Source organism: Dendrobates tinctorius, unplaced genomic scaffold (assembly GCF_039654945.1).
Source record: "Dendrobates tinctorius isolate UK_male_01 unplaced genomic scaffold, ASM3965494v1 ptg000236l, whole genome shotgun sequence".
In the NCBI taxonomy this organism is placed as follows: domain Eukaryota; kingdom Metazoa; phylum Chordata; class Amphibia; order Anura; family Dendrobatidae; genus Dendrobates; species Dendrobates tinctorius.
This window is the reverse complement of record NW_027361903.1, coordinates 5076820-5103013: the sequence shown is the minus strand read 5'-3', so window position 1 is coordinate 5103013 and position 26194 is coordinate 5076820. Positions and strand designations below refer to the sequence as shown.

The window sequence follows — 26194 nt, the reverse complement described above, 5'->3', positions numbered from 1 at the left end:
TGGTCTGGCCATGCATGGGAATCACTGTGAGCAACTCCTCTATGACTTCAAAATGGTCATCAACACCACGGCCATAGATTGCGAGCTGGGCCGTGTCGGTGATGTCTGTGGTCTCATCAAGAGCGGCTGAGTAGACACGGAAACATTTGGCTTTCTCACACAGTTGATCATAAATGTCACTGGACAGGTCAGACATGCGCTCTGCTGCGGTGTTGGCAGAAAGGCTGATGTTGCTACACTGACCTTTCTTTTCTGGACAGACAATACTCGCAGCCTGTAATTCGCACTTTTTTACAAATTCACCTTCTTTGAATGGCTTTCCTGCTTTAGCAATCATCTCACTAACCCCGTAGCTGGCTTCCACTGCTGCAGCATTCTCTTTGGCTGCTTTCTTAAAGAAATCTTGTTGCCTCAGTAGATATCTTTTAAGATTAGCAGCCCGGCTGGCGCTTTCATCTCCCTGGTATTTTGCAGACTACTCAGCATGGCTAGTTATGTAATGACGTTTCACATTGTATTCTTTGTGCGCTGCCACTTTCTCTGTGCCCATAAGACCCGTCAGGATGCCCCTGTGCTCCAGAAAGAAATATTGCACTTCCCACTATTCCTGAAATTGTCTGGACTCATCACCAACCTCTCTCTTCACTGCAGGCTTTGAAAAAGACATGTTTGGGGCTGTGTAATAGATAATTCCACTTGGTGTCACTGTTTCAGTGTTAGCCGATGCATCTTTTCCGCTTTTTTTTTCTGTTCCGCTGAGCAGCAATTTCCGCGGCCGCCTCCGCTTCTAAGCCCGGGGTAATGGCACAAGTTCGCAATAAGGCTGGCTGATGTCCTGCCTCCGAGAGCAATATACCGCACCGCTCCACCGCTCATTTTGAACCCGGCGCACCTGAGTCTGTGGCGCGGTCCAGTCCCTGCTCGGCTGCTCCTGCTGCAAGTGTTGTGAGTGTGACTCATACGCCTTGACTGCTGACAGCAGGCTGCTGACTGTCTAGCCATCATCATACCTCCTCCTGCTGCAGCTCCGATGGTCCACCGCCGACATCTTCTTCCTGTATGAGCGCGTGGTCACATGTCACGTGGTACCGCTCATTAAGCTCATGAATATGGGAGACGCCTATTAGAGTGGAGTGGCGTCCATATTCATGACCTTAATGAGCGGTACTACGTGTGACTGGGATTTCACATGTGTGATCCCGGCCGAGGTGAGGGCCACAAACTATTGTCCCGAGGGTCCATGAGGTGAGGGTCGCAAACTATTGTCCGGAGGGCCGCAGTTGGCCCGCGGGCCGCGAGTTTGAGACCCCTGCTTTATGCATTATTTGCAGTTTATTTTTTACTTTTTTATTTTAGGATATTTGTGTTTTTTACTTTTCGGAATCTATTGACAAGTACAAAGATTATTCAGCCGTGAGTACAATTACATTTAGCTTCAATTATAACGCCCTGGTGAGCTGACACACATCTCACAGGACTGGAGACAAATCTGCTTTCTTTCTCAGTTTCTGAAGATTACGTGAAAGTCTTGAAAATCCTGATTCTACAGATTTATTTTCCTACAATAGCAAAACTGGCAAAAAAATTTTTTTCCACCTGCGACCTAGATTATATACAGATAGTGTCGCAGATGTCACCGGCAGTCCCAGGTAACACAGCGATAGCTCTACTACTACAGATTATGTAATAGATGTCATTTGCACTCCTATGTAACACCACAGATAACACAGTGAGTACAGATAATGTAGTAGATGTCAGCTGTGGATGATGCACTGTTATGGGGATCTGAGGATGACGCACTGTTATGGGGGATCTGTGGATGATGCACTGTTATGGGGATCTGTGGATGACGCACTGTTATGGAGGATCTGTGGATGACGCACTTTTATGGAGGATCTGTGGATGACGCACTGTTATGGGGGATCTGTGAATGACGCTCTGTTATGGGGGATCTGTGGATGACACACTTTTGTAGAGGATCTGTGGATGATGCACTTTTATGTAGGATCTGTGGATGATGCACTGTTATGGGGATCTGTGGATGACGCACTCATGGAACATTATTTAGCAGTGATGTGGTCTCTGGAGACATTGTGTCCGCTTTCAGTTCTATTTTCCGCTGATTTATGTAATGTTTTGTATCATAATCTGATTTGTATCTACTGATAGAAAGAAGAAAAATGACCAAGAGACAACAGAGAAGACGTCGGCACAGATCACGCGTATCCTCACCCCCGACTTTCAGTACAGAATGAATTATGGGAAAGTCGGCAAATGCGTCATCATTAACAACAAGAATTTCCAGGAGAAAACAGGTGAGAAGAGTCTACTGTCTGTGTCTCTACTGACGGATAGGCGACATTCTCACTGATGTCACCGCTGATCTCTGGTGACGGATAGGCGGCATTCTCAGTGATGTCACCGCTGATCACTAGTGATGGATAGGAGACATTCTCAGTGATGTCACCGCTGATCTCTGGTGATGGATAGGAGACATTCTCAGTGATGTCACCGCTGATCACTAGTGATGGATAGGAGGCATTCTCAGTGATGTCACCGCTGATCTCTGGCGATGGATAGGAGACATTCTCAGTGATGTCACCGCTGATCTCTGGTGATGGATAGCAGACATTCTCAGTGATGTCACCTCTGATCTCTGGTGATGGCTAGGAGACATTCTCAGTGATGTCACTGCTGATCTCTAGTGATGGATAGGAGGCATTCTCAGTGATGTCACCGCTGATCTCTAGTGATGGATAGGAGACATTCTCAGTGATGTCACCGCTGATCACTAGTGATGGATAGGAGGCATTCTCAGTGATGTCACCTCTGATCTCTAGTGATGGATAGGAGACATTCTCAGTGATGTCACCTCTGATTTCTGGTGATGGATAGGAGACATTCTCAGTGATGTCACCACTGATCTCTGGTGATGGATAGGAGGCATTCTCAGTGATGTCACCTCGGATCTCTAGTGATAGATAGGAGACATTCTCAGTGATGTCACCGCTGATCACTAGTGATGGATAGAAGGCATTCTCAGTGATGTCACCGCTGATCTCTGGTGATGGATAGCAGACATTCTCAGTGATGTCACCGCTGATCTCTGGTGATGGCTAGGAGACATTCTCAGTGATGTCACCGCTGATCACTAGTGATGGATAGGAGACATTCTCAGTGATGTCACCTCTGATCTCTAGTGATGGATAGGAGGCATTCTCAGTGATGTCACCGCTGATCTCTGGAGATGGATAAGAGGTATTCTCAGTGATGTCACCGCTGATCACTAGTGATGGATAGGAGGCATTCTCAGTGATGTCACCTCTGATCTCTGGTGATGGATAGGAGACATTCTCAGTGATGTCACCTCTGATCTCTAGTGATGGATAGGAGGCAATCTCAGTGATGTCACCGCTGATCTCTGGTGATGGATAGGAGACATTCTCAGTGATGTCACCGCTGATCTCTGGTGATGGATAGGAGGCATTCTCAGTGATGTCACCTCTGATCTCTAGTGATGGATAGGAGGCAATCTCAGTGATGTCACCGCTGATCTCTGGTGATGGATAGGAGACATTCTCAGTGATGTCACCTCTGATCTCTAGTGATGGATAGGAGGCATTCTCAGTGATGTCACCTCTGATCTCTAGTGATGGATAGGAGGCATTCTCAGTGATGTCACCTCTGATCTCTGGTGATGGATAGGAGGCATTCTCAGTGATGTCACCGCTGATCTCTGGTGATGGATAGGAGACATTCTCAGTGATGTCACCTCTGATCTCTAGTGATGGATAGGAGGCAATCTCAGTGATGTCACCGCTGATCTCTGGTGATGGATAGGAGACATTCTCAGTGATGTCACCGCTGATCTCTGGTGATGGATAGGAGGCATTCTCAGTGATGTCACCTCTGATCTCTAGTGATGGATAGGAGGCAATCTCAGTGATGTCACCGCTGATCTCTGGTGATGGATAGGAGACATTCTCAGTGATGTCACCGCTGATCTCTGGTGATGGATAGGAGGCATTCTCAGTGATGTCACCTCTGATCTCTAGTGACGGATAGGAGGCATTCTCAGTGATGTCACCTCTGATCTCTGGTGATGGATAGGAGACATTCTCAGTGATGTCACCTCTGATCTCTAGTGATGGATAGGAGGCAATCTCAGTGATGTCACCGCTGATCTCTGGTGATGGATAGGAGACATTCTCAGTGATGTTACCGCTGATCTCTGGTGATGGATAGGAGGCATTCTCAGTGATGTCACCTCTGATCTCTGGTGATGGACAGGAGGCATTCTCAGTGATGTCACCTCTGATCTGTAGTGATGGCTAGGAGGCATTCTCAATGATGTCACCGCTGATCTCTGGTGATGGATAGGAGGCATTCTCAGTGATGTTACCGCTGATCTCTAGTGATGGATAGGAGGCATTCTCAGTGATGTCACCTCTGATCTCTAGTGATGGATAGGAGGCATTCTCAGTGATGTCACCTCTGATCTCTAGTGATGGATTGGAGGCATCCTCAATGATGTCACCGCTGATCTCTGGTGATGGATAGGAGGCATTCTCAGTGATGTTACCGCTGATCTCTAGTGATGGATAGGAGGCATTCTCAGTGATGTCACCTCTGATCTCTGGTGATGGACAGGAGGCATTCTCAGTGATGTCACCGCTGATCTCTGGTGATAGATAGGAGGCATTCTCTGTGATGTCACCGCTGATCTCTAGTGATGGATAGGAGGCATTCTCAGTGATGTCACGTCTGCTCTCTAGTGATGCATAGGAGACATTCTCAGTGATGTCACCGCTGATCTCTGGTGATGGATAGGAGGCATTCTCAGTGATGTCACCTCTGATCTCTAGTGATGGATAGGAGGCAATCTCAGTGATGTCACCGCTGATCTCTGGTGATGGATAGGAGACATTCTCAGTGATGTCACCGCTGATCTCTGGTGATGGATAGGAGGCATTCTCAGTGATGTCACCTCTGATCTCTAGTGACGGATAGGAGGCATTCTCAGTGATGTCACCTCTGATCTCTGGTGATGGATAGGAGACATTCTCAGTGATGTCACCTCTGATCTCTAGTGATGGATAGGAGGCAATCTCAGTGATGTCACCGCTGATCTCTGGTGATGGATAGGAGACATTCTCAGTGATGTTACCGCTGATCTCTGGTGATGGATAGGAGGCATTCTCAGTGATGTCACCTCTGATCTCTGGTGATGGACAGGAGGCATTCTCAGTGATGTCACCTCTGATCTGTAGTGATGGCTAGGAGGCATTCTCAATGATGTCACCGCTGATCTCTGGTGATGGATAGGAGGCATTCTCAGTGATGTTACCGCTGATCTCTAGTGATGGATAGGAGGCATTCTCAGTGATGTCACCTCTGATCTCTAGTGATGGATAGGAGGCATTCTCAGTGATGTCACCTCTGATCTCTAGTGATGGATTGGAGGCATCCTCAATGATGTCACCGCTGATCTCTGGTGATGGATAGGAGGCATTCTCAGTGATGTTACCGCTGATCTCTAGTGATGGATAGGAGGCATTCTCAGTGATGTCACCTCTGATCTCTGGTGATGGACAGGAGGCATTCTCAGTGATGTCACCGCTGATCTCTGGTGATAGATAGGAGGCATTCTCTGTGATGTCACCGCTGATCTCTAGTGATGGATAGGAGGCATTCTCAGTGATGTCACGTCTGCTCTCTAGTGATGCATAGGAGACATTCTCAGTGATGTCACCGCTGATCACTAGTGATGGATAGGAGGCATTCTCAATGATGTCACCGCTGATCTCTGGTGATGGATAAGAGGCATTCTCAGTGATGTCACCTCTGATCTGTAGTGATGGCTAGGAGGCATTCTCAAAGATGTCACCGCTGATCTCTGGTGATGGATAAGAGGCATTCTCAGTGATGTCACCTCTGATCTCTAGTGATGGATAGGAGGCATTCTCAGTAATGTCACCGCTGATCTCTAGTGATGAATAGCAGGCATTCTCAGTGATGTCACCTCTGATCTCTGGTGATGGATAGGAGACATTCTCAGTGATGTCACCTCTGATCTCTGGTGATGGATAGGAGGCATTCTCAGTGATGTCACCTCTGATCTCTGGTGATGGATAGGAGGCATTCTCAGTGATGTCACCTCTGATCTCTAGTGATGGATAGGAGACATTCTCAGTGATGTCACCTCTGATCTCTGGTGATGGATAGGAGACATTCTCAGTAATGTCACCGCTGATCTCTAGTGATGGATAGCAGGCATTCTCAGTGATGTCACCTCTGATCTCTGATGATGGATAGGAGGCATTTTCAGTGATGTCACCTCTGATCTCTGATGATGGATAGGAGGCATTCTCAGTGATGTCACCTCTCATCTCTGGGGATGGATAGGAGGCATTCTCAGTGATGTCACCTCTCATCTCTAGTGATGGATAGTAGGCATTTTCAGTGATGTCACCTCTGATCTCTGTTGATGGATAGGAGGCATTCTCAGTGATGTCACCTCTGATCTGTAGTGATGGATAGGAGACATTCTCAGTGATGTCTCCTCTGATCTCTAGTGATGGATAGTAGGCATTTTCAGTGATGTCACCTCTGATCTCTGTTGATGGATAGGAGGCATTCTCAGTGATGTCACCTCTCATCTCTGGGGATGGATAAGAGGCATTCTCAGTGATGTCACCTCTGATCTGTAGTGATGGATAGGAGACATTCTCAGTGATGACACCTCTGATCTCTAGTGATGGATAGTAGGCATTTTCAGTGACGTCACCACTGATCTCTGGGGATGGATAGGAGGCATTCTCAGTGATGTCACCGCTGATCTCTAGTGATGGATTGGAGGCATTCTCAGTGATGTCACCTCTGATCTCTAGTGATGGATAGGAGGCATTCTCATTGATGTCATCTCTGATCTCTGGTGATGGATAGGAGACATTCTCACTGATGTCACCACTGATCTCTGGTGATGGATAGGAGGCATTCTCAATGATGTCACCGCTGATCTCTAGTGATGGATAGGAGACATTCTCAGTGATGTCATCTCTGATCTTTGGTGACGGATAGGAGACATTCTCAGTGATGTCACCTCTGATCTCTAGTGATGGATAGGAGGCATTCTCAGTGATGTCACCTCTGATCTCTGGTGATGGATAGGAGGCATTCTCAGTGATGTCATCTCTGATCTCTGGTGATGAATAGGAGGCATTCTCAGTGATGTCACCTCTGATCTCTGGTGACGGATAGGAGGCATTCTCAGTGATGTCACCTTTGATCTCTAGTGATGGATAGGAGACATTCTCAGTGATGTCATCTCTGATCTCTGGTGATGGATAGGAGACATTCTCAGTGATCTCACCGCTGATCTCTGGTGACGGATAGGAGACATTCTCAGTGATGTCACCTCTGATCTCTAGTGATGGATAGGAGGCATTCTCAGTGATGTCACCTCTGATCTGTAGTGATGGATAGGAGACATTCTCAGTGATGACACCTCTGATCTCTAGTGATGGATAGTAGGCATTTTCAGTGACGTCACCACTGATCTCTGGGGATGGATAGGAGGCATTCTCAGTGATGTCACCGCTGATCTCTAGTGATGGATTGGAGGCATTTTCAGTGATGTCTCCTCTGATCTCTGATGATGGATAGGAGGCATTCTCAGTGATGTCACCTCTGATCTCTAGTGATGGATAGGAGGCATTCTCAGTGATGTCATCTCTGATCTCTGGTGATGGATAGGAGACATTCTCACTGATGTCACCGCTGATCTCTGGTGATGGATAGGAGGCATTCTCAATGATGTCACCGCTGATCTCTAGTGATGGATAGGAGACATTCTCAGTGATGTCATCTCTGATCTTTGGTGACGGATAGGAGACATTCTCAGTGATGTCACCTCTGATCTCTAGTGATGGATAGGAGGCATTCTCAGTGATGTCACCTCTGATCTCTGGTGATGGATAGGAGGCATTCTCAGTGATGTCACCTCTGATCTCTAGTGATGGATAGGAGACATTCTCAGTGATGTCACCTCTGATCTCTGGTGATGGATAGGAGACATTCTCAGTAATGTCACCGCTGATCTCTAGTGATGGATAGCAGGCATTCTCAGTGATGTCACCTCTGATCTCTGATGATGGATAGGAGGCATTTTCAGTGATGTCACCTCTGATCTCTGATGATGGATAGGAGGCATTCTCAGTGATGTCACCTCTCATCTCTGGGGATGGATAGGAGGCATTCTCAGTGATGTCACCTCTCATCTCTAGTGATGGATAGTAGGCATTTTCAGTGATGTCACCTCTGATCTCTGTTGATGGATAGGAGGCATTCTCAGTGATGTCACCTCTGATCTGTAGTGATGGATAGGAGACATTCTCAGTGATGTCTCCTCTGATCTCTAGTGATGGATAGTAGGCATTTTCAGTGATGTCACCTCTGATCTCTGTTGATGGATAGGAGGCATTCTCAGTGATGTCACCTCTCATCTCTGGGGATGGATAAGAGGCATTCTCAGTGATGTCACCTCTGATCTGTAGTGATGGATAGGAGACATTCTCAGTGATGACACCTCTGATCTCTAGTGATGGATAGTAGGCATTTTCAGTGACGTCACCACTGATCTCTGGGGATGGATAGGAGGCATTCTCAGTGATGTCACCGCTGATCTCTAGTGATGGATTGGAGGCATTCTCAGTGATGTCACCTCTGATCTCTAGTGATGGATAGGAGGCATTCTCATTGATGTCATCTCTGATCTCTGGTGATGGATAGGAGACATTCTCACTGATGTCACCACTGATCTCTGGTGATGGATAGGAGGCATTCTCAATGATGTCACCGCTGATCTCTAGTGATGGATAGGAGACATTCTCAGTGATGTCATCTCTGATCTTTGGTGACGGATAGGAGACATTCTCAGTGATGTCACCTCTGATCTCTAGTGATGGATAGGAGGCATTCTCAGTGATGTCACCTCTGATCTCTGGTGATGGATAGGAGGCATTCTCAGTGATGTCATCTCTGATCTCTGGTGATGAATAGGAGGCATTCTCAGTGATGTCACCTCTGATCTCTGGTGATGAATAGGAGGCATTCTCAGTGATGTCACCGTTGATCTCTAGTGATGGATAGGAGACATTCTCAGTGATGTCATCTCTGATCTCTGGTGATGGATAGGAGACATTCTCAGTGATCTCACCGCTGATCTCTGGTGACGGATAGGAGACATTCTCAGTGATGTCATCTCTGATCTCTGGTGATGGATAGGAGACATTCTCAGTGATGTCAGCTCTGATCTCTGGTGATGGATAGGAGACATTCTCAGTGATGTCACCTCTGATCTCTAGTGATGGATAGGAGGCATTCTCAGTGATGTCACCTCTGATCTGTAGTGATGGATAGGAGACATTCTCAGTGATGACACCTCTGATCTCTAGTGATGGATAGTAGGCATTTTCAGTGACGTCACCACTGATCTCTGGGGATGGATAGGAGGCATTCTCAGTGATGTCACCGCTGATCTCTAGTGATGGATTGGAGGCATTTTCAGTGATGTCTCCTCTGATCTCTGATGATGGATAGGAGGCATTCTCAGTGATGTCACCTCTGATCTCTAGTGATGGATAGGAGGCATTCTCAGTGATGTCATCTCTGATCTCTGGTGATGGATAGGAGACATTCTCACTGATGTCACCGCTGATCTCTGGTGATGGATAGGAGGCATTCTCAATGATGTCACCGCTGATCTCTAGTGATGGATAGGAGACATTCTCAGTGATGTCATCTCTGATCTTTGGTGACGGATAGGAGACATTCTCAGTGATGTCACCTCTGATCTCTAGTGATGGATAGGAGGCATTCTCAGTGATGTCACCTCTGATCTCTGGTGATGGATAGGAGGCATTCTCAGTGATGTCATCTCTGATCTCTGGTGATGAATAGGAGGCATTCTCAGTGATGTCACCTCTGATCTCTGGTGACGGATAGGAGGCATTCTCAGTGATGTCACCGTTGATCTCTAGTGATGGATAGGAGACATTCTCAGTGATGTCATCTCTGATCTCTGGTGATGGATAGGAGACATTCTCAGTGATCTCACCGCTGATCTCTGGTGATGGATAGGAGGCATTCTCAGTCATGTCATCTCTGATCTTTGGTGATGGATAGGAGGCATTCTCAGTGATGTCACCGCTGATTTCTGGTGATGGATAGGAGGCATTCTCAGTGATGTCACCGCTGTTTTCTGGTGATGGATAGGAGGCATTCTCAGTGATGTCATCTCTGATCTCTGGTGATGGATAGTAGGCATTCTCAGTGATGTCACCGCTGATCTCTAGTGATGGATAGGAGGCATTCTCAGTGATGTCATCTCTGATCTCTGGTGATGGATAGGAGGCATTCTCAGTGATGTCATCGCTGATCTCTGGTGATAGATAGGGGCATTCTCAGTGATGTCACCTCTGATCTCTAGTGATGAATAGGAGACATTCTCAGTGATGTCACCTGTGATCTCTAGTGATGGATAGGAGACATTCTCAGTGATGTCATCTCTGATCTCTGCTGATGAATAGGAGACATTCTCAGTGATGTCACCTCTGATCTCTGGTGACGGATAGGAGACATTCTCAGTGATGTCACCTCTGATCTCTGGTGATGGATAGGAGACATTCTCAGTGATGAGACCTCTGATCTCTGGTGATGGATAGGAGGCATTCTCAGTGATGTCATCTCTGATCTTTGGTGATGGATAGGAAGCATTCTCAGTGATGTCATCTCTGATCTCTGGTGATGGATAGGAGGCATTCTCAGTGATGTCACCGCTGATTTCTGGTGATAGATAGGAGGCATTCTCAGTGATGTCACCGCTGATTTCTGGTGATGGATAGGAGGCATTCTCAGTGATGTCACCGCTGATCTCTGGAGATGGATAGGAGGCATTCTCAGTGATGTCACCGCTGATCTCTGGAGATGGATAGGAGGCATTCTCAGTGATGTCACCGTTGATCTCTAGTGATGGATAGGAGACATTCTCAGTGATGTCATCTCTGATCTCTGGTGATGGATAGGAGACATTCTCAGTGATCTCACCGCTGATCTCTGGTGACGGATAGGAGACATTCTCAGTGATGTCATCTCTGATCTCTGGTGATGGATAGGAGACATTCTCAGTGATGTCACCTCTGATCTCTAGTGATGGATAGGAGGCATTCTCAGTGATGTCATCTCTGATCTTTGGTGATGGATAGGAGGCATTCTCAGTGATGTCACCGCTGATTTCTGGTGATGGATAGGAGGCATTCTCAGTGATGTCACCGATGTTTTCTGGTGATGGATAGGAGGCATTTTCAGTGATGTCACCGCTGATCTCTGGTGATGATAGGAGGCATTCTCAGTGATGTCACCGCTGATCTCTAGTGATGGATAGGAGGCATTCTCAGTGATGTCATCTCTGATCTCTGGTGATGGATAGGAGACATTCTCAGTGATGTCACCTCTGATCTCTAGTGATGGATAGGAGGCATTCTCAGTGATGTCATCTATGATCCCTGGTGATGGATAGGAGGCATTCTCAGTGATGTCACCGCTGATCTCTGGTGATAGATAGGAGGCATTCTCAGTGATGTCACCTCTGATCTCTAGTGATGAATAGGAGACATTCTCAGTGATGTCACCTGTGATCTCTAGTGATGGATAGAAGGCATTCTCAGTGATGTCATCTCCGATCTCTGCTGATGAATAGGAGACATTCTCAGTGATGTCACCGCTGATCTCTGCTGATGAATAGGAGACATTCTCAGTGATGTCACCGCTGATCTCTGGTGACGGATAGGAGACATTCTCAGTGATGAGACCTCTGATCTCTAGTGATGGATAGGAGGCATTCTCAGTGATGTCACCGCTGATTTCTGGTGATAGATAGGAGGCATTCTCAGTGAAGTCACCGCTGATTTCTGGTGATGGATAGGAGGCATTCTCAGTGATGTCACCGCTGATCTCTGGAGATGGATAGGAGGCATTCTCAGTGATGTCACCGCTGATCTCTAGTGATGGATAGGAGGCATTCTCAGTGATGTCACCGCTGATCTCTGGAGATGGATAGGAGGCATTCTCTGTGAGGTCACCGCTGATCTCTGGTGATGGATAGGAGGCATTCTCAGTGATGTCACCGCTGATCTCTGGTGATGGATAGGAGGCATTCTCAGTGATGTCACCTCTGATCTCTAGTGATGAATAGGAGGCATTCTCAGTGATGTCATCTCTGATCTCTGGTGATGGATAGGAGACATTCTCAGTGATGTCAACGCTGATCTCTGGTGATGGATAGGAGACATTCTCAGTGATGTCACCGCTGATCTCTAGTGATGGATAGGAGACATTCTCAGTGATGTCACCGCTGATCTCTAGTGATGGATAGGAGCATTCTTAGTGATGTCACTGCTGATCTCTGGTAATGGATAGGAGGCATTCTCAGTGATGTCAACGCTGATCTCTGGTGATGGATAGGAGACATTCTCAGTGATGTCACCGCTGATCTCTAGTGATGGATAGGAGACATTCTCAGTGATGTCACCGCTGATCTCTAGTGATAATAATAATAATAATAATTTTTATTTATATAGCGCCAACATATTCCGCAGCACTTTACAATTAAGCGGGGACATGTACAGACAATAAATTCAATACAAGTTAAGACAATTCAAACAGTGACATTAGGAGTGAGGTCCCTGCTCGCAAGCTTACAATAGGATATGTGATGTATAGGAGATGTATAGGATATAGTGATGGATAGGAGCATTCTTAGTGATGTCACCGCTGATCTCTAGTGATGGATAGGAGACATTCTCAGTGATGTCACCGCTGATCTCTAGTGATGGATAGGAGACATTCTCAGTGATGTCACCGCTGATCTCTAGTGATGGATAGGAGCATTCTTAGTGATGTCACTGCTGATCTCTGGTAATGGATAGGAGGCATTCTCAGTGATGTCAACGCTGATCTCTGGTGATGGATAGGAGACATTCTCAGTGATGTCACCGCTGATCTCTAGTGATGGATAGGAGACATTCTCAGTGATGTCACCGCTGATCTCTAGTGATAATAATAATAATAATAATTTTTATTTATATAGCGCCAACATATTCCGCAGCACTTTACATTTAAGCGGGGACATGTACAGACAATAAATTCAATACAAGTTAAGACAATTCAAACAGTGACATTAGGAGTGAGGTCCCTGCTCGCAAGCTTACAATAGGATATGTGATGTATAGGAGATGTATAGGATATAGTGATGTATAGGAGACATTCTCAGTGATGTCACCGCTGATCTCTAGTGATGGATAGGAGACATTCTCAGTGATGTCACCGCTGATCTCTAGTGATGTATAGGAGACATTCTCAGTGATGTCACCGCTGATCTCTGGTAATGGATAGATGGATTGCAACTTTCTTTGATTACTTTCAGGGATGTGTATCCGGAATGGGACTGATAAAGATGCCGGTGATCTCCTTCGTTGTTTCAGGAGCCTTGGATTTGATACAACGGTTTATAACGACAGAAGCTGTGAAGATATGGAGAGATTACTGCAGAACAGTGAGTGACCATTCCCTCTGCCCCCCATCCCACATCCCCGACACCACTGACCAACACTGCAGAATAACACCACATGGTGAGATGCAGGGAAAGGGGGGAGGGAGCCACGCAGAGAAAGCTGGAAATTTGGTCCAGAGCTCCCTCTGATGGTGCCGTTTCAACTGGTGATCGCAGGAAGGTAGACGAAAATTGGGGATAGATTCCGGCACAACCTTCCAGGGATAAAGCGGATTCTTTATTTAAACGTAGTTAGAACGGTAAAAGGCGAGGCCTCGTACCTATCCCCACATAGTGATGGGCTGCGAGTACAGACCCTTCTAATGTCACCAGAGGCGCTGATGGGGGCTGAGTGCAGGGAGTGAATTTTACATGGGTGTTATACCAGAGTAATGTCCAGCTCACAGGGGTGTGTAGAATTTTATATGACAGTATATAGTATATGACGTCAGGGGATTTCTTCGGTTTCTGGGACGTTGTGTGATGATCGGCTGCAGCTTCTTTGACTCGTCTGCAGCTTGGGCAGGATCCCGGGTATCGGATGTCCTGATTTCCCGCACACAAGCCCTGAATGTAAAGTAATGGTTGTTTCCTTCTCCCGTCAGTGGCGCAGCAGAATCACAGCGACAGCTCTTGTTTCGCCTGCATCCTCCTGAGTCATGGAGAAGAAGGGCAGATCTACGGCATCGATGGAGCGATGGCTATAAAATCTCTGACCTCCCTATTCCGGGGAGACAAGTGTAAAAGTCTACTGGGGAAGCCGAAACTGTTCTTCATCCAGGTATAATAGCAAACTGTGAGCGTAAAGTTCACACACTGACAGGTGTACGACTCCATCCCCCCCGCACCTCCCTGATGTACAACTCCATCCCCCTTCACCTCCCTGGTGTACAACTCCATCCCCCCCCCCGCACCTCCCTGATGTACAACTCCATCCTCCCCGCAGCTCCCTGATGTACAGCTCCATCCTCCCCGCAGCTCCCTGATGTACAACTCCATCCTCCCCGCAGCTCCCTGATGTACAGCTCCATCCTCCCCGCAGCTCCCTGGTGTACGGCTCCATCGCCTCCGCACCTTCCTTTTGTACGGCTCCATCCCCTCTGCAGCTCCCTGGTGCACTGCTCCATCCTCCCGCACCTCCCTGGTGTACGTCTCCATCCCCCCACAGGCTCCCTGATGTACAACTCCATCCCCCCGCACCTCCCTGATGTACGGCTCCATCCTCCCTGCAGCTCCCTGGTGTACTTCTCCATCCCCCTACACCTCCCTGGTGTACGTCTCCATCCCCCTGCAGCTCCCTGGTGTATGGCTCCATCCCCTCCGCAGCTCCCTGGTGTTCGGCTCCATCCCCCCCGCAGCTCCGTGGTGTACGGCCCCATCCCCCCCGCAGCTCCCTGGTGTACGGCTCCATCCCCCCCGCACCTCCCTGGTGTACGGCTCCATCCCCCCGCAGCTCCCTGGTGTACGGCTCCATCCCCTCCGCACCTCCCTGGTGTACGGCTCCATCCCCCCCGCAGCTCCCTGGTGTACGGCTCCATCCCCCCCCTCGCAGCTCCCTGGTGTACGGCTCCATCCTCCTCGCAGCTCCCTGGTGTTCGGCTCCATCCCCCCGCAGCTCCCTGGTGTACGGCTCCATCCCCCCCGCAGCTCCCTGGTGTACGGCTCCATCCCCCCCCTCGCAGCTCCCTGGTGTACGGCTCCATCCTCCTCGCAGCTCCCTGGTGTTCGGCTCCATCCCCCCCGCAGCTCCCTGGTGTACGGCTCCATCCCCCCCCCTCGCAGCTCCCTGGTGTACGGCTCCATCCTCCTCGCAGCTCCCTGGTGTTCGGCTCCATCCCCCCGCAGCTCCCTGGTGTACGGATCCATCCCCCCGCAGCTCCCTGGTGTACGGCTCCATCCCCCCCCCCTCGCAGCTCCCTGGTGTTCGGCTCCATCCCCCCCCCCTCGCAGCTCCCTGGTGTTCGGCTCCATCCCCCCACAGCTCCCTGGTGTATGGCTCCATCCCCCCCCCCACAGCTCCCTGCTGTACGGCTCCATCCCCCCCCTCGCAGCTCCCTGGTGTACGGCTCCATCCTCCTCGCAGCTCCCTGGTGTACGGCTCCATCCTCCTCGCAGCTCCCTGGTGTACGGCTCCATCCCCCCCCCACAGCTCCCTGGTGTACGGCTCCATCCCCCCCGCAGCTCCCTGGTGTACGGATCCATCCCCACTGCAGCTCCCTGGTGTACGGCTCCATCCTCCTCGCAGCTCCCTGGTGTACGGCTCCATCCCCCCCCCTCGCAGCTCCCTGGTGTACGGCTCCATCCCCCCCGCAGCTCCCTGGTGTACGGATCCATCCCCACTGCAGCTCCCTGGTGTACGGCTCCATCCTCCTCGCAGCTCCCTGGTGTACGGCTCCATCCCCCCCCCCCACAGCTCCCTGGTGTACGGCTCCATCCCCCCCCTCGCAGCTCCCTGGTGTACGGCTCCATCCCCCCCGCAGCTCCCTGGTGTACGGATCCATCCCCACTGCAGCCCCCTGGTGTTCGGCTCCATCCCCCCGCAGCTCCCTATGTGTGTAGCTCCATCCCCCCACAGCTCCCTGGTGTGCGGCTGCATCCCTCCCACAGCTCCCTAGTGTATGGCTCCATCCCCCCCCGCAGCTCCCTGGTGTACGGCTCCATCCTCTCCGCACCTCCCTGGTGTACGGCTCCATCCCCCCCGCAGCTCCCTGGTGTACGGCTCCATCCCCCCCGCAGCTCCCTGGTGTACGGCTCCATCCCCCCCCACAGATCCCTGGTGTACGGCTCCATCCCCCCCCCACAGATCCCTGGTGTACGGCTGCATCCCCCCCTCGCAGCTCCCTGGTGTACGGCTCCATCCTCCTCGCAGCTCCCTAGTGTACGGCTCCATCCCCCCCCCGCAGCTCCCTGGTGTATGGCTGCATCCCCCCCACAGCTCCCTAGTGTATGGCTCCATCCCCCCCCCCGCAGCTCCCTGGTGTACGGCTCCATCCCCCCCTGCAGCACATTTTCCTGGTGTACGGCTACATCCCCCCCCCCCCACAGCTCCCTGGTGTACGGCTCCATCCCCCCCCCCGCAGCTCCCTGGTGTACGGCTACATCCCCCCCCCCACAGCTCCCTGGTGTACGGCTCCATCCCCCCCCCGCAGCTCCCTGGTGTACGGCTCCATCCCCCCCCCACAGATCCCTGGTGTACGGCTGCATCCCCCCCTCGCAGCTCCCTGGTGTACGGCTCCATCCTCCTCGCAGCTCCCTAGTGTATGGCTCCATCCCCCCCCGCAGCTCCCTGGTGTATGGCTGCATCCCCCCCACAGCTCCCTAGTGTATGGCTCCATCCCCCCCCCCGCAGCTCCCTGGTGTACGGCTCCATCCCCCCCTGCAGCACATTTTCCTGGTGTACGGCTACATCCCCCCCCCCCCACAGCTCCCTGGTGTACGGCTCCATCCCCCCCCCCGCAGCTCCCTGGTGTACGGCTACATCCCCCCCCCCACAGCTCCCTGGTGTACGGCTCCATCCCCCCCCCGCAGCTCCCTGGTGTACGGCTCCATCCCCCCCCCACAGATCCCTGGTGTACGGCTGCATCCCCCCCTCGCAGCTCCCTGGTGTACGGCTCCATCCTCCTCGCAGCTCCCTAGTGTATGGCTCCATCCCCCCCCGCAGCTCCCTGGTGTTTGGCTGCATCCCCCCCACAGCTCCCTAGTGTATGGCTCCATCCCCCCCCCCGCAGCTCCCTGGTGTACGGCTCCATCCCCCCCTGCAGCACATTTTCCTGGTGTACGGCTACATCCCCCCCCCCCCACAGCTCCCTGGTGTTTGGCTCCATCCCCCCCCCCGCAGCTCCCTGGTGTACGGCTCCATCCCCCCCCCCCGCAGCTCCCTGGTGTTTGGCTCCATCCCCCCCCCCCCCGCAGCTCCCTGGTGTTTGGCTCCATCCCCCCCCCCCCGCAGCTCCCTGGTGTACGGCTCCATCCCCCCCCCCCGCAGCTCCCTGGTGTTTGGCTCCATCCCCCCCACAGCTCCCTGGTGTACGGCTCCATCCCCCCACAGCTCCCTGGTGTTTGGCTGCATCCCCCCCACAGCTCCCTGGTGTTTGGCTGCATCCCCCCCACAGCTCCCTGGTGTTTGGCTGCATCCCCCCCGCAGCTCCCTGGTGTATGGCTCTGTGTTGACCTGACAGAGGCACTGTGAAGAGTGCCGTACTGAGAGTGACCATTAGAGGGCAGTGGTGAGCACAGAAGAGAGTTTTACATAGCTGCCACAGGTCAAGGTCTCTCTGATTGGTCAAAGGTGACAATGGGCGTAGCTACCAGGACTGATAGTATAAAGGTTGAGGGAAGCTTCCAGAAGAGTCAGTCAGCCAGGGGAGCTCACTAGTAAGGAGGGTCTGCTGCGCAGTGGAGAGCCCTCAGAGAGCACAAGACAGTAGAGACGGTCACGGGGGGTGACCCAGGAACACCGAAGCATCAGACGGAGATGGTCTGAGTGGAATAAGTGACAGTGTACTTTGAACGGCGATGTGCTGTGGTGGAAGTGCCTAGGGCAGCCACAGTGAGGAGAGCCGCAGAGGACACCACGATAGTGACACAGACAGAAAAAGGTGGTACCAGGGTCTGTGTGAAAAGACCGGACTCTGCGGCCTATACCGGACCCTCCGTCTGGGTGGCGGACGTCACTGAAGGAAAAAAGGCCAGAGAGCGGGAGATCTGGGGGCTGCTCCATGAAAAAGGAGAGGCGGGCATGGCGGCTCCACGGTCTATCGGGAGGCTGGTGTACGCAAACAGGGAAAAAGGGTATGGCTTTATCCGGGATCGCGCCACTGGAGAGAAAGTTTACCTAAATGTAGGGTTAGGGCTAGGCAGGGCTGAGGGAGATGAGGCGATATTGCTGCTGATAGGCGGGAGAGGTGTGCTGGTCCAACAGAACTGGGGGTGACCCACAAATAGACTGGAGACTGAGACAGGAAAGTGCATTCAACAAGTCCGTGTTTTATTCACCAACTTCCTTGACGACTTCCACAAACCATGACAGCATTTTTTTCAGTCCCTTTTCACACAGACCCGGGTACCTTCTTTTTCTGTCTGTGCCACTGTCGTGGTGTCCTCTGCGGCTCTCCTCACTGTGGCTGCCCTAGGCACTTCCACCACAGCGCATGTGTACAGTGTATAGCTCCATCTTCCCGCCAGCGTACAGCTTGTATACAGATCTATCTGCCACCGTGTTGTCCGGACCCTCTTTTTCGGGGCTGTCCACCATTTTTATACTTTTAGCCTAATAATTTCTCAGCTCCCATTTAAAATTAGAAAAGTGACCAAAGTGGGGCTTTTTCCACCGAGTGATGTTCAACCCATGGTCATTAAGGATTCTCAGCACTGGTTACAACAAGCAGAAATCCTGGAAGCTGCAAGCAGCCAGACCGGAGTAAGCGGTGTGCCCCCCTGGCACACAGATAACTGCTGATGTAGAGGACTTATCGGCCCATGGGAGACCCCCACCCCTCAGTACATAGGAATGAGTACACACAAGTTTGTGTTTGTTTTCTTCACCGCAGTTGTGGCACCAACTCATTAATAAAATCCCCAGCATTTATTGGCTGTCACAGAACTTTCACTTGTGGATGAGTCAGTTTTTGGCATCAGGACCAGAATTCCCAGTTTTTGGGACCTGGAACAATGGGGCCTCGGTGCCGTGTGCCTGCTGCCCTGCACCCACTCCTTATGGAAGAGCAGGAGAGGGATACGTGATATTGAGTGGCTGCTCTGCTGGGATGCGGCTGTAAGTACTTCAGGAGTAGGGTGACTTGTGGCCCTAAAATCTCCCTTTGGCCCCTCCCTGCATAGAGAGATCTGATTGGCTCCTTGCCAATCTTGTCATAAGAGGAGCTTTTTGTAATGTTGCGGGGACTTTCTGTGACGTTGGCTGTGGCATTGGGTGTTATCCGGCTGGCACCGGCAGCACCTGGCAAGACACTGGCACACAGTGCCGGGAGCGTTACAGTGTAATCTACAGAAAGAAAGTTAAAGGGAAACTGTTGTGTCTGAAGAAACAATAAGCCAGCATATATAGGGTTAATCTGCAGGTAGCAAAAGTCACAGTGGTGTCCGGTGGGGCCGGTTATTAGGGAAAAGTAATGTTTATTCCTCCGAGTAGCCTCCGGCTTTCAGTCCTAGAGCCGGCCGGTGGGTCTTCAGTCACTGCTCAATGCATAGTGACCGACAGAGAGAACCACTCCCAGCAGTTTGATTGACAGCAGGGTGTGCAGTGCATCTGTGCAGAGTGAGCTGTCAATCCAAGTCCCAGGGCGGCCAGACACGGTGTGCTGAGGAGCGACTAAAGCCACAGCGGCCAACTCTATGACTGAAAGCCAGTGGCTACTGCGAGGAATAAAGACTCGCTCTGTGCAGCCCCAAGTAACACAACCCATATCTCATACGGGTGCACGTACCACAAATGACTAGATATCACAGTGATGGAAATATGTAAGAAGTGGTCCCAAAAACTGGTACTTTTGGAATAAAAGTATATTCTTTATTGTAAAGACAATTTAAAATATAAATACAAGAAAGGTGCTGTGATGTCACGGATGACTGGATACTCCGCCTCCAGCAGGGCGAATTTCTATGACACCCGTGACCCTGGATACACCGCCTCCAGCAGGGCGAATTTAAACAAAGAAACGTGCAGCCGGATACGCCGCCTCCCGCAGGCAAATTTCAATAGTTACACGTGTATCTGGATACACCGCCTCCAGCAGGGTGAACTTACAGAGATAAGGGAAACACCAGGGAAACCGATATAATGGAGGGCCCTGCAATAGGGAACGGGGACGTGGAGACCTCCTGCACTCCCCTGAGTCAGTGTCTCTACACTCCTGACGGTCCCTAGGCAGGTTCCGCACCTGGCGACGAGCAGGATACCTAAAAACCCTAGCTCGCCCTGCACCTATCCCTTTCTAATGAATTGGACGGTGCAGAAACTAATCCCACCACTGCACTAAAACACACATAAGGAAAGTTACAAACAGGGAAAAAACACTTAGCTTTGCTCTGTTGCTATTGCTCCCAGCAACAGAGTCCAGCACCTCAGTGCAGCTTTCCTCCTGAATAGCTGCTACTTCACCAAAGCTTTTCAGAGCTGCAAGGAACTACTCACTGTTGCTCCTTCCACACCAGGACTCTGGCTGAGCTGCAAGGAACTCTTCTCTAGCTCCTTCCTCTACCAAGGATGGTTGGAAATGACCAATATCACCAACAGTGAGTGAGACCACTTGACTCTCCTTTATAGGCAAGAGCCAGAGTAATCACACCTGCTAGTGATTCCCGTGTAATAATACTAGCCACCACCGGGGGCAAAACTAGAACTAAAGACACCACTGTGTAATGACCCTAATGGCCACCGGGGGCAAAACTAAGTTTAAGCAAACAGCTTAAAGGGAAAAAAAAAGGTTACATGTGCTTTTATCTGTCACAATCCAGCATGGATCGTGACAGGTGCTAGATCACAGAACAATAATAAAGAAGGGCTACAAAGCATTAGGGTATCCAACAACAAAAAAACCCTGATGTACTCATGCCCCAAACAGTAGAATACAATACAATCACAAAGGTGCACTGATGATAATAATAAATGAAATCCACACTGGAAAAGACAACATATGAAAAACTAATGATAGCAGCAAAATAACAGTAAATAGTAGTCATAGGACAATACAACCCACTTTAATCCAAACACTGCCATGAATGCATATTATACAGAAAATATAGGGGTTAAAATGTCCTAATGTTGACTATACTGGAAAGAGCCGCTATTAGCCAAAAAATACACAACACCTGGGAAATTGTGAAATGATAAGTAGCAGGGCATTACATACCTAATGAAGGGCTGGTGGAAATCCCCGGGCGTCCCTCTGCCCCGACGCGCGTTTCGCACTGCTTCTACGTTTTTTTGTTGTAGGATACTCCAGTCCCTGTTCATTATTATTCTGTGATCTAGCACCTTTTTTGTACTTTTTAATTGTCTTTACAATAAAGAATATACTTTTATTCAGAAAGTACCAGTTTTTGGGACCACTTCTTACATATTGGTTGCCATCAGTGTGATATCTACTTTCTTATAGATGAGGCCTCTCTATTCCTATTTCCAGAATCTCTGTTTGCTGCGGTGAATGGAAACTTTTTACAGCTGAGGGTCTGTTACATTCCTGTTCAGATTGGAGCTAAACTGATCCATGTGAATCTTGCTCGATAGTTTGTTACAATGTATCAGTCCCGACTGTTTCTCACATTTTCTACACTGGAAACATTGTGTAGGAAGATGGGTCTCTAGGCCCCTCAAGGACCTCTGCACCCTGTATAGATGTGTCATGTAGCTATAGTGGGCCCCGGAGCCTAGAGGGGCCCAAAAGGTCTCTGGCTCATATAAGAAGACTATTCCCATTAATTAGGGGGGCATTGTTGGAGATTTTACATTGGGGCCCGTGAGCCTGACTACATGACACAAGTCCTGAGCCCCTCAGGGTCACATACATGTATGATGTATCGCCTATATCCAGCCCCGTCTCTCTGCTTCCCGGTGGTTTCCCTGCCCATTTACCGAGTCATCCCCTGATGCCAAACCCAACAGCGTCTTCCATTACAATCGGTGTGAGTCTAATGGTTTCTGTAATGTTCCAGGCCTGCCGGGGCTCAGAGTTCGATGATGGGATTCAGACCGACTCGGGGCCGGCCAACGACTCGCTGGAGACGGACGCCAATCCCAGATACAAGATCCCGGTGGAGGCCGATTTTCTCTTTGCCTACTCAACTGTGCCAGGTACTGATGAGCAGAGAATGGAGAGGGGCGGAGACGCCACAGACGGTCCTGCAGGGCCACATCACCCATATCTACAGTATAGGAGCAGAGGGTCGCTCCATAGGAGCTGCAGTGGCAGAAAAACAGGGAGGCGAGAGCAGACCCAGGACTAAACAATCAGCCCCCGTCTCTGTCCCAACCGATGTATAAACTGAGGGACTGACTACTTATATCAATAACCCAAATATAGAGAGAGAAGGGGACTGGCCTAGCTATAGAAATAAGCAGTCAGGCAGCCCCCTTTTGTCCCAGCCGATACATTGAGGGGGGCCTAGCGCATCATATCAATAGCTGATGTATAACGTGATGGGGCAGACTGAATGCTTAATTGACCAGCAAAACCAGCCCCCTTCTCTTTCTGTACATCGGCCATTGATATCAGCAGTCAGCCAGCCCCCTTGTCTCTTTATAGATCACCCATTGATATCAGCAGTCAGTTAGCCCCCTTGTCTCTTTATAGATCACCCATTGATATCAGCAGTCAGCCAGCCCCCTTGTCTCTTTATACATCGCCCATTGATATCAGCAGTCAGTCAGCCCCCTTGTCTCTTTATACATCGCCCATTGATAGATGAATACAGACCAAGAAAGGCACAGTAATAATTGGGATGCCAAACCAACCAGCAGCCATAATAGAATAATGCAGGCCCCCTATAGGACACTCCTGAATATAATCATGAATACCAAAGCACCACAAAGGAGTATAACGTCCATGTTTATATTAAAAATATACAAATTTTATTAAACATATATTCTGTAAATACAACAGTACATACATATATAAGTACAAGGATCAGGTAATGATGGCCAAGGTCACTTTATAAAAATATATGCAAAGCGCTACAGTGCCAAAGAAATCATAGACACAGAAAAACAGGCTAGATGTTTTAAATCCGCTTTACCAACAAAATCCGTTGCACGTGCTTAAGAAAGTACGCTGGAATACTATGGATCATTCAAGCATAGTGCTTACCCATGTTGTGTCAAACAGGACCAGAGCCCACCGCCACCGACGCGCGTTTCGCATCACTTTATCAAGGTGCGATAAAATGTGTCATAACGGGCCGCCGGTAAATAACCCCAGAAGCAGCTGCTCACCATCACGGCGCGTGTATCGGGAGACCGCCCCGGAAATTACATCACCCGTGGCATGGCTAGAACAACGCCACGCACCAGTGAAGTCAATGACACGTAGACGTCATCACCAGGTGCCACAAGTGATGCTCCGTGGTGCCTGAATCCCCAGACATGCGCACTATGAGCAGACTTAAAGGTATAGATACAGAAAAATAGTAAAGTGCTAAAAAGAAGTGCATACATTTAAGAACATATATATGCCACATAGTGATTTTATGTATCTAAAAAAGATTGTTTAAATATGAATATAATAGTGACATGTTACTATATGTAATAATAATCAAAGCAAAGAGTATAAACAAGAAAGTGCCACATGAATCATCCTAAAAACCCCAATGTGGAGTTGTGAAATGTTCCATAAAGATGTTGGAGTTCACATGAGATTAGCTTCAGAAGAAACACAGCCCGTAACAGATCTTTGTCTCTTCAGCCATCCAAAACTATGAAAGAACTACTTGATCACAAAAGACAACTAGAATCAAAAACAAACAATTAAAAATGTTAAGACAAAGACAAAACATATAAAATTTGTATATTTTTAATATGAACATGAACGTTTATACTCCTTTGTGGTCCTTTGGTTTTCATCATCATCGCCCATTGATATCAGCAGTCAGCCAGCCCCCTTCTCTTTATACATCACCCATTGATATCAGCAGCCAGCCAGCCCCCTTCTCTTTATACATCATCAATTGATAGCAGTCAGCCAGCCCCCTTCTCTTTATACATCATCCATTGATATCAGCAGTCAGCCAGCTCCCTCCTCTTTATACATCACCCATTGATATCAGCAGTCAGCCAGCCCCCTTCTCTTTATACATCATCCATTGATATCAGCAGTCAGCCAACCCCCTTCTCTTTATACATCACCCATTGATATCAGCAGTCAGCCAGCCCCCTTCTCATTATACATCATCCATTGATATCAGCAGTCAGCCAGCCCCCTTGTCTCTTTATACATCGCCCATTGATATCAGCAGTCAGCCAGCCCCCTTCTCGTTATACATCATCCATTGATATCAGCAGTCAGCCAGCCCCCTTGTCTCTTTATGCTTCGCCCATTAATATCAGCAGTCAGCCAGCCCCCTTCTCATTATACATCACCCATTGATATCAGCAGTCAGCCAGCCCCCTTCTGGTTATAAATCATCCATTGATATCAGCAGTCAGCCAGCCCCCTTGTCTCTTTATGCTTCGCCCATTGATATCAGCAGTCAGTCAGCCCCCTTCTCGTTATACATCATCCATTGATATCAGCAGTCAGCCAGCCCCCTTCTGTCACAGTCAACGTATTGACAGGGTAGGGGTCTGGCTTAGCTTCTGTGCTGCACTGCTAATATACATATATCAGTATCTACATCAGTGATTGGGGACAGTGTTGTGTGCATTCCCAGCTGTAATCCTGTCTCCTGCTCTCAGCTGTGGATACATTGTATCCAGTGCAGACACCAGACTGATACATTGTAACAAAGCAGCAGACAGGTTGGTGCAGCTGCTGCTGATAGCACTGTATCTGAGAGAAGCTGTGCACAGGATGGCGGTATAATTGTTCATCCTCATTCAGTGCCAGCCATCAGCAGACTAGTGATGGGCTCATCAGCTCTATAGACCCCTGACCCCCCTGTCTCTGCAGGTTACTACTCCTGGAGGAATCCGGGCCGGGGGTCTTGGTTCGTCCAGGCGCTCTGCAGCGTTCTCAACGAGCACGGGAAGCAGCTGGAGATCATGCAGATCCTCACCAGAGTCAACTACCTGGTGGCGACCAACTTCGAGTCCTGGTCCGATGACCCGCGCTACAGCGAGAAGAAGCAGATCCCGTGCGTGGTGTCCATGCTCACCAAGGAGCTGTACTTCTAGAAGATGCTCAGCCCCTCGGGGGGTCACTTATATTCAGGGAGCCTCCGGGCAACGGTCACAACGTGGATCCCGCCTGGAATCTCAGCATTTCCTTATGTCTGTGTCATGTGATCGTGTCCGTCTTCTCTAAGTTCTGTGGTCTCCACCGTGCGGATTACAGAGCAGGTCCCAGCTTTAGGCCACGTTCACATGGTCAGTATTTTACATCAGTATTTGTAGCCAAAACCAGGAGTGGGTGATTTGTTAATCAATAGCCCCTCCCCCTTCTGTCACAAACTCCGCCCACTGCCTGCAAAAGTCCAAGAAGATTGAATATATGGAAATAAAAGGAACTATCCACAAACGGCGAGAATCAGTCACCGGTCAGGAGAATGCAACATGAGAGCGAAAAATCCATGCTGGAAAGGTTTTATAAAATAGGTTTTAATAAAAACAAATTATCTTCTTCTCAATGTTCTTCTTTTTATAAAGCAAATATTTTATATTCTCAATAACCTGTGAGAAGTATGAGAAATAAGTGCAGGAGAAAGACTATAATACTGCTCCTATGTACAAGAATATAACTACTATAATACTGCTCCTATGTACAAGAATATAACTACTATAATACTGCTCCCTATGTACAAGAATATAACTACTATAATACTGCCCCTATGTACAAGAATATAACTACTATAATACTGCTCCCTATGTACAAGAATATAACTACTATAATACTGCTCCTATGTACAAGAATATAACTA

General features: G+C 49.5%; 1 protein-coding gene across 1 annotated transcript in view; it reads left to right on the top strand.

The window, feature by feature from the left end:
• CASP7 (caspase 7) overlaps positions 1-25898 on the top strand; it is a 92281-nt gene extending 66383 nt beyond the window's left edge. Inside the window, exons 3-7 of the mRNA XM_073556639.1 lie at positions 2170-2315; positions 13484-13612; positions 14215-14390; positions 22280-22418; positions 25228-25898. Of these exons, the coding sequence (XP_073412740.1) occupies positions 2170-2315; positions 13484-13612; positions 14215-14390; positions 22280-22418; positions 25228-25451 (814 nt within the window). The 3' untranslated portion in view covers positions 25452-25898. The remainder of the gene's footprint in view (positions 1-2169; positions 2316-13483; positions 13613-14214; positions 14391-22279; positions 22419-25227) is intronic.
• Positions 25899-26194: the final 296 nt, after the last annotated feature.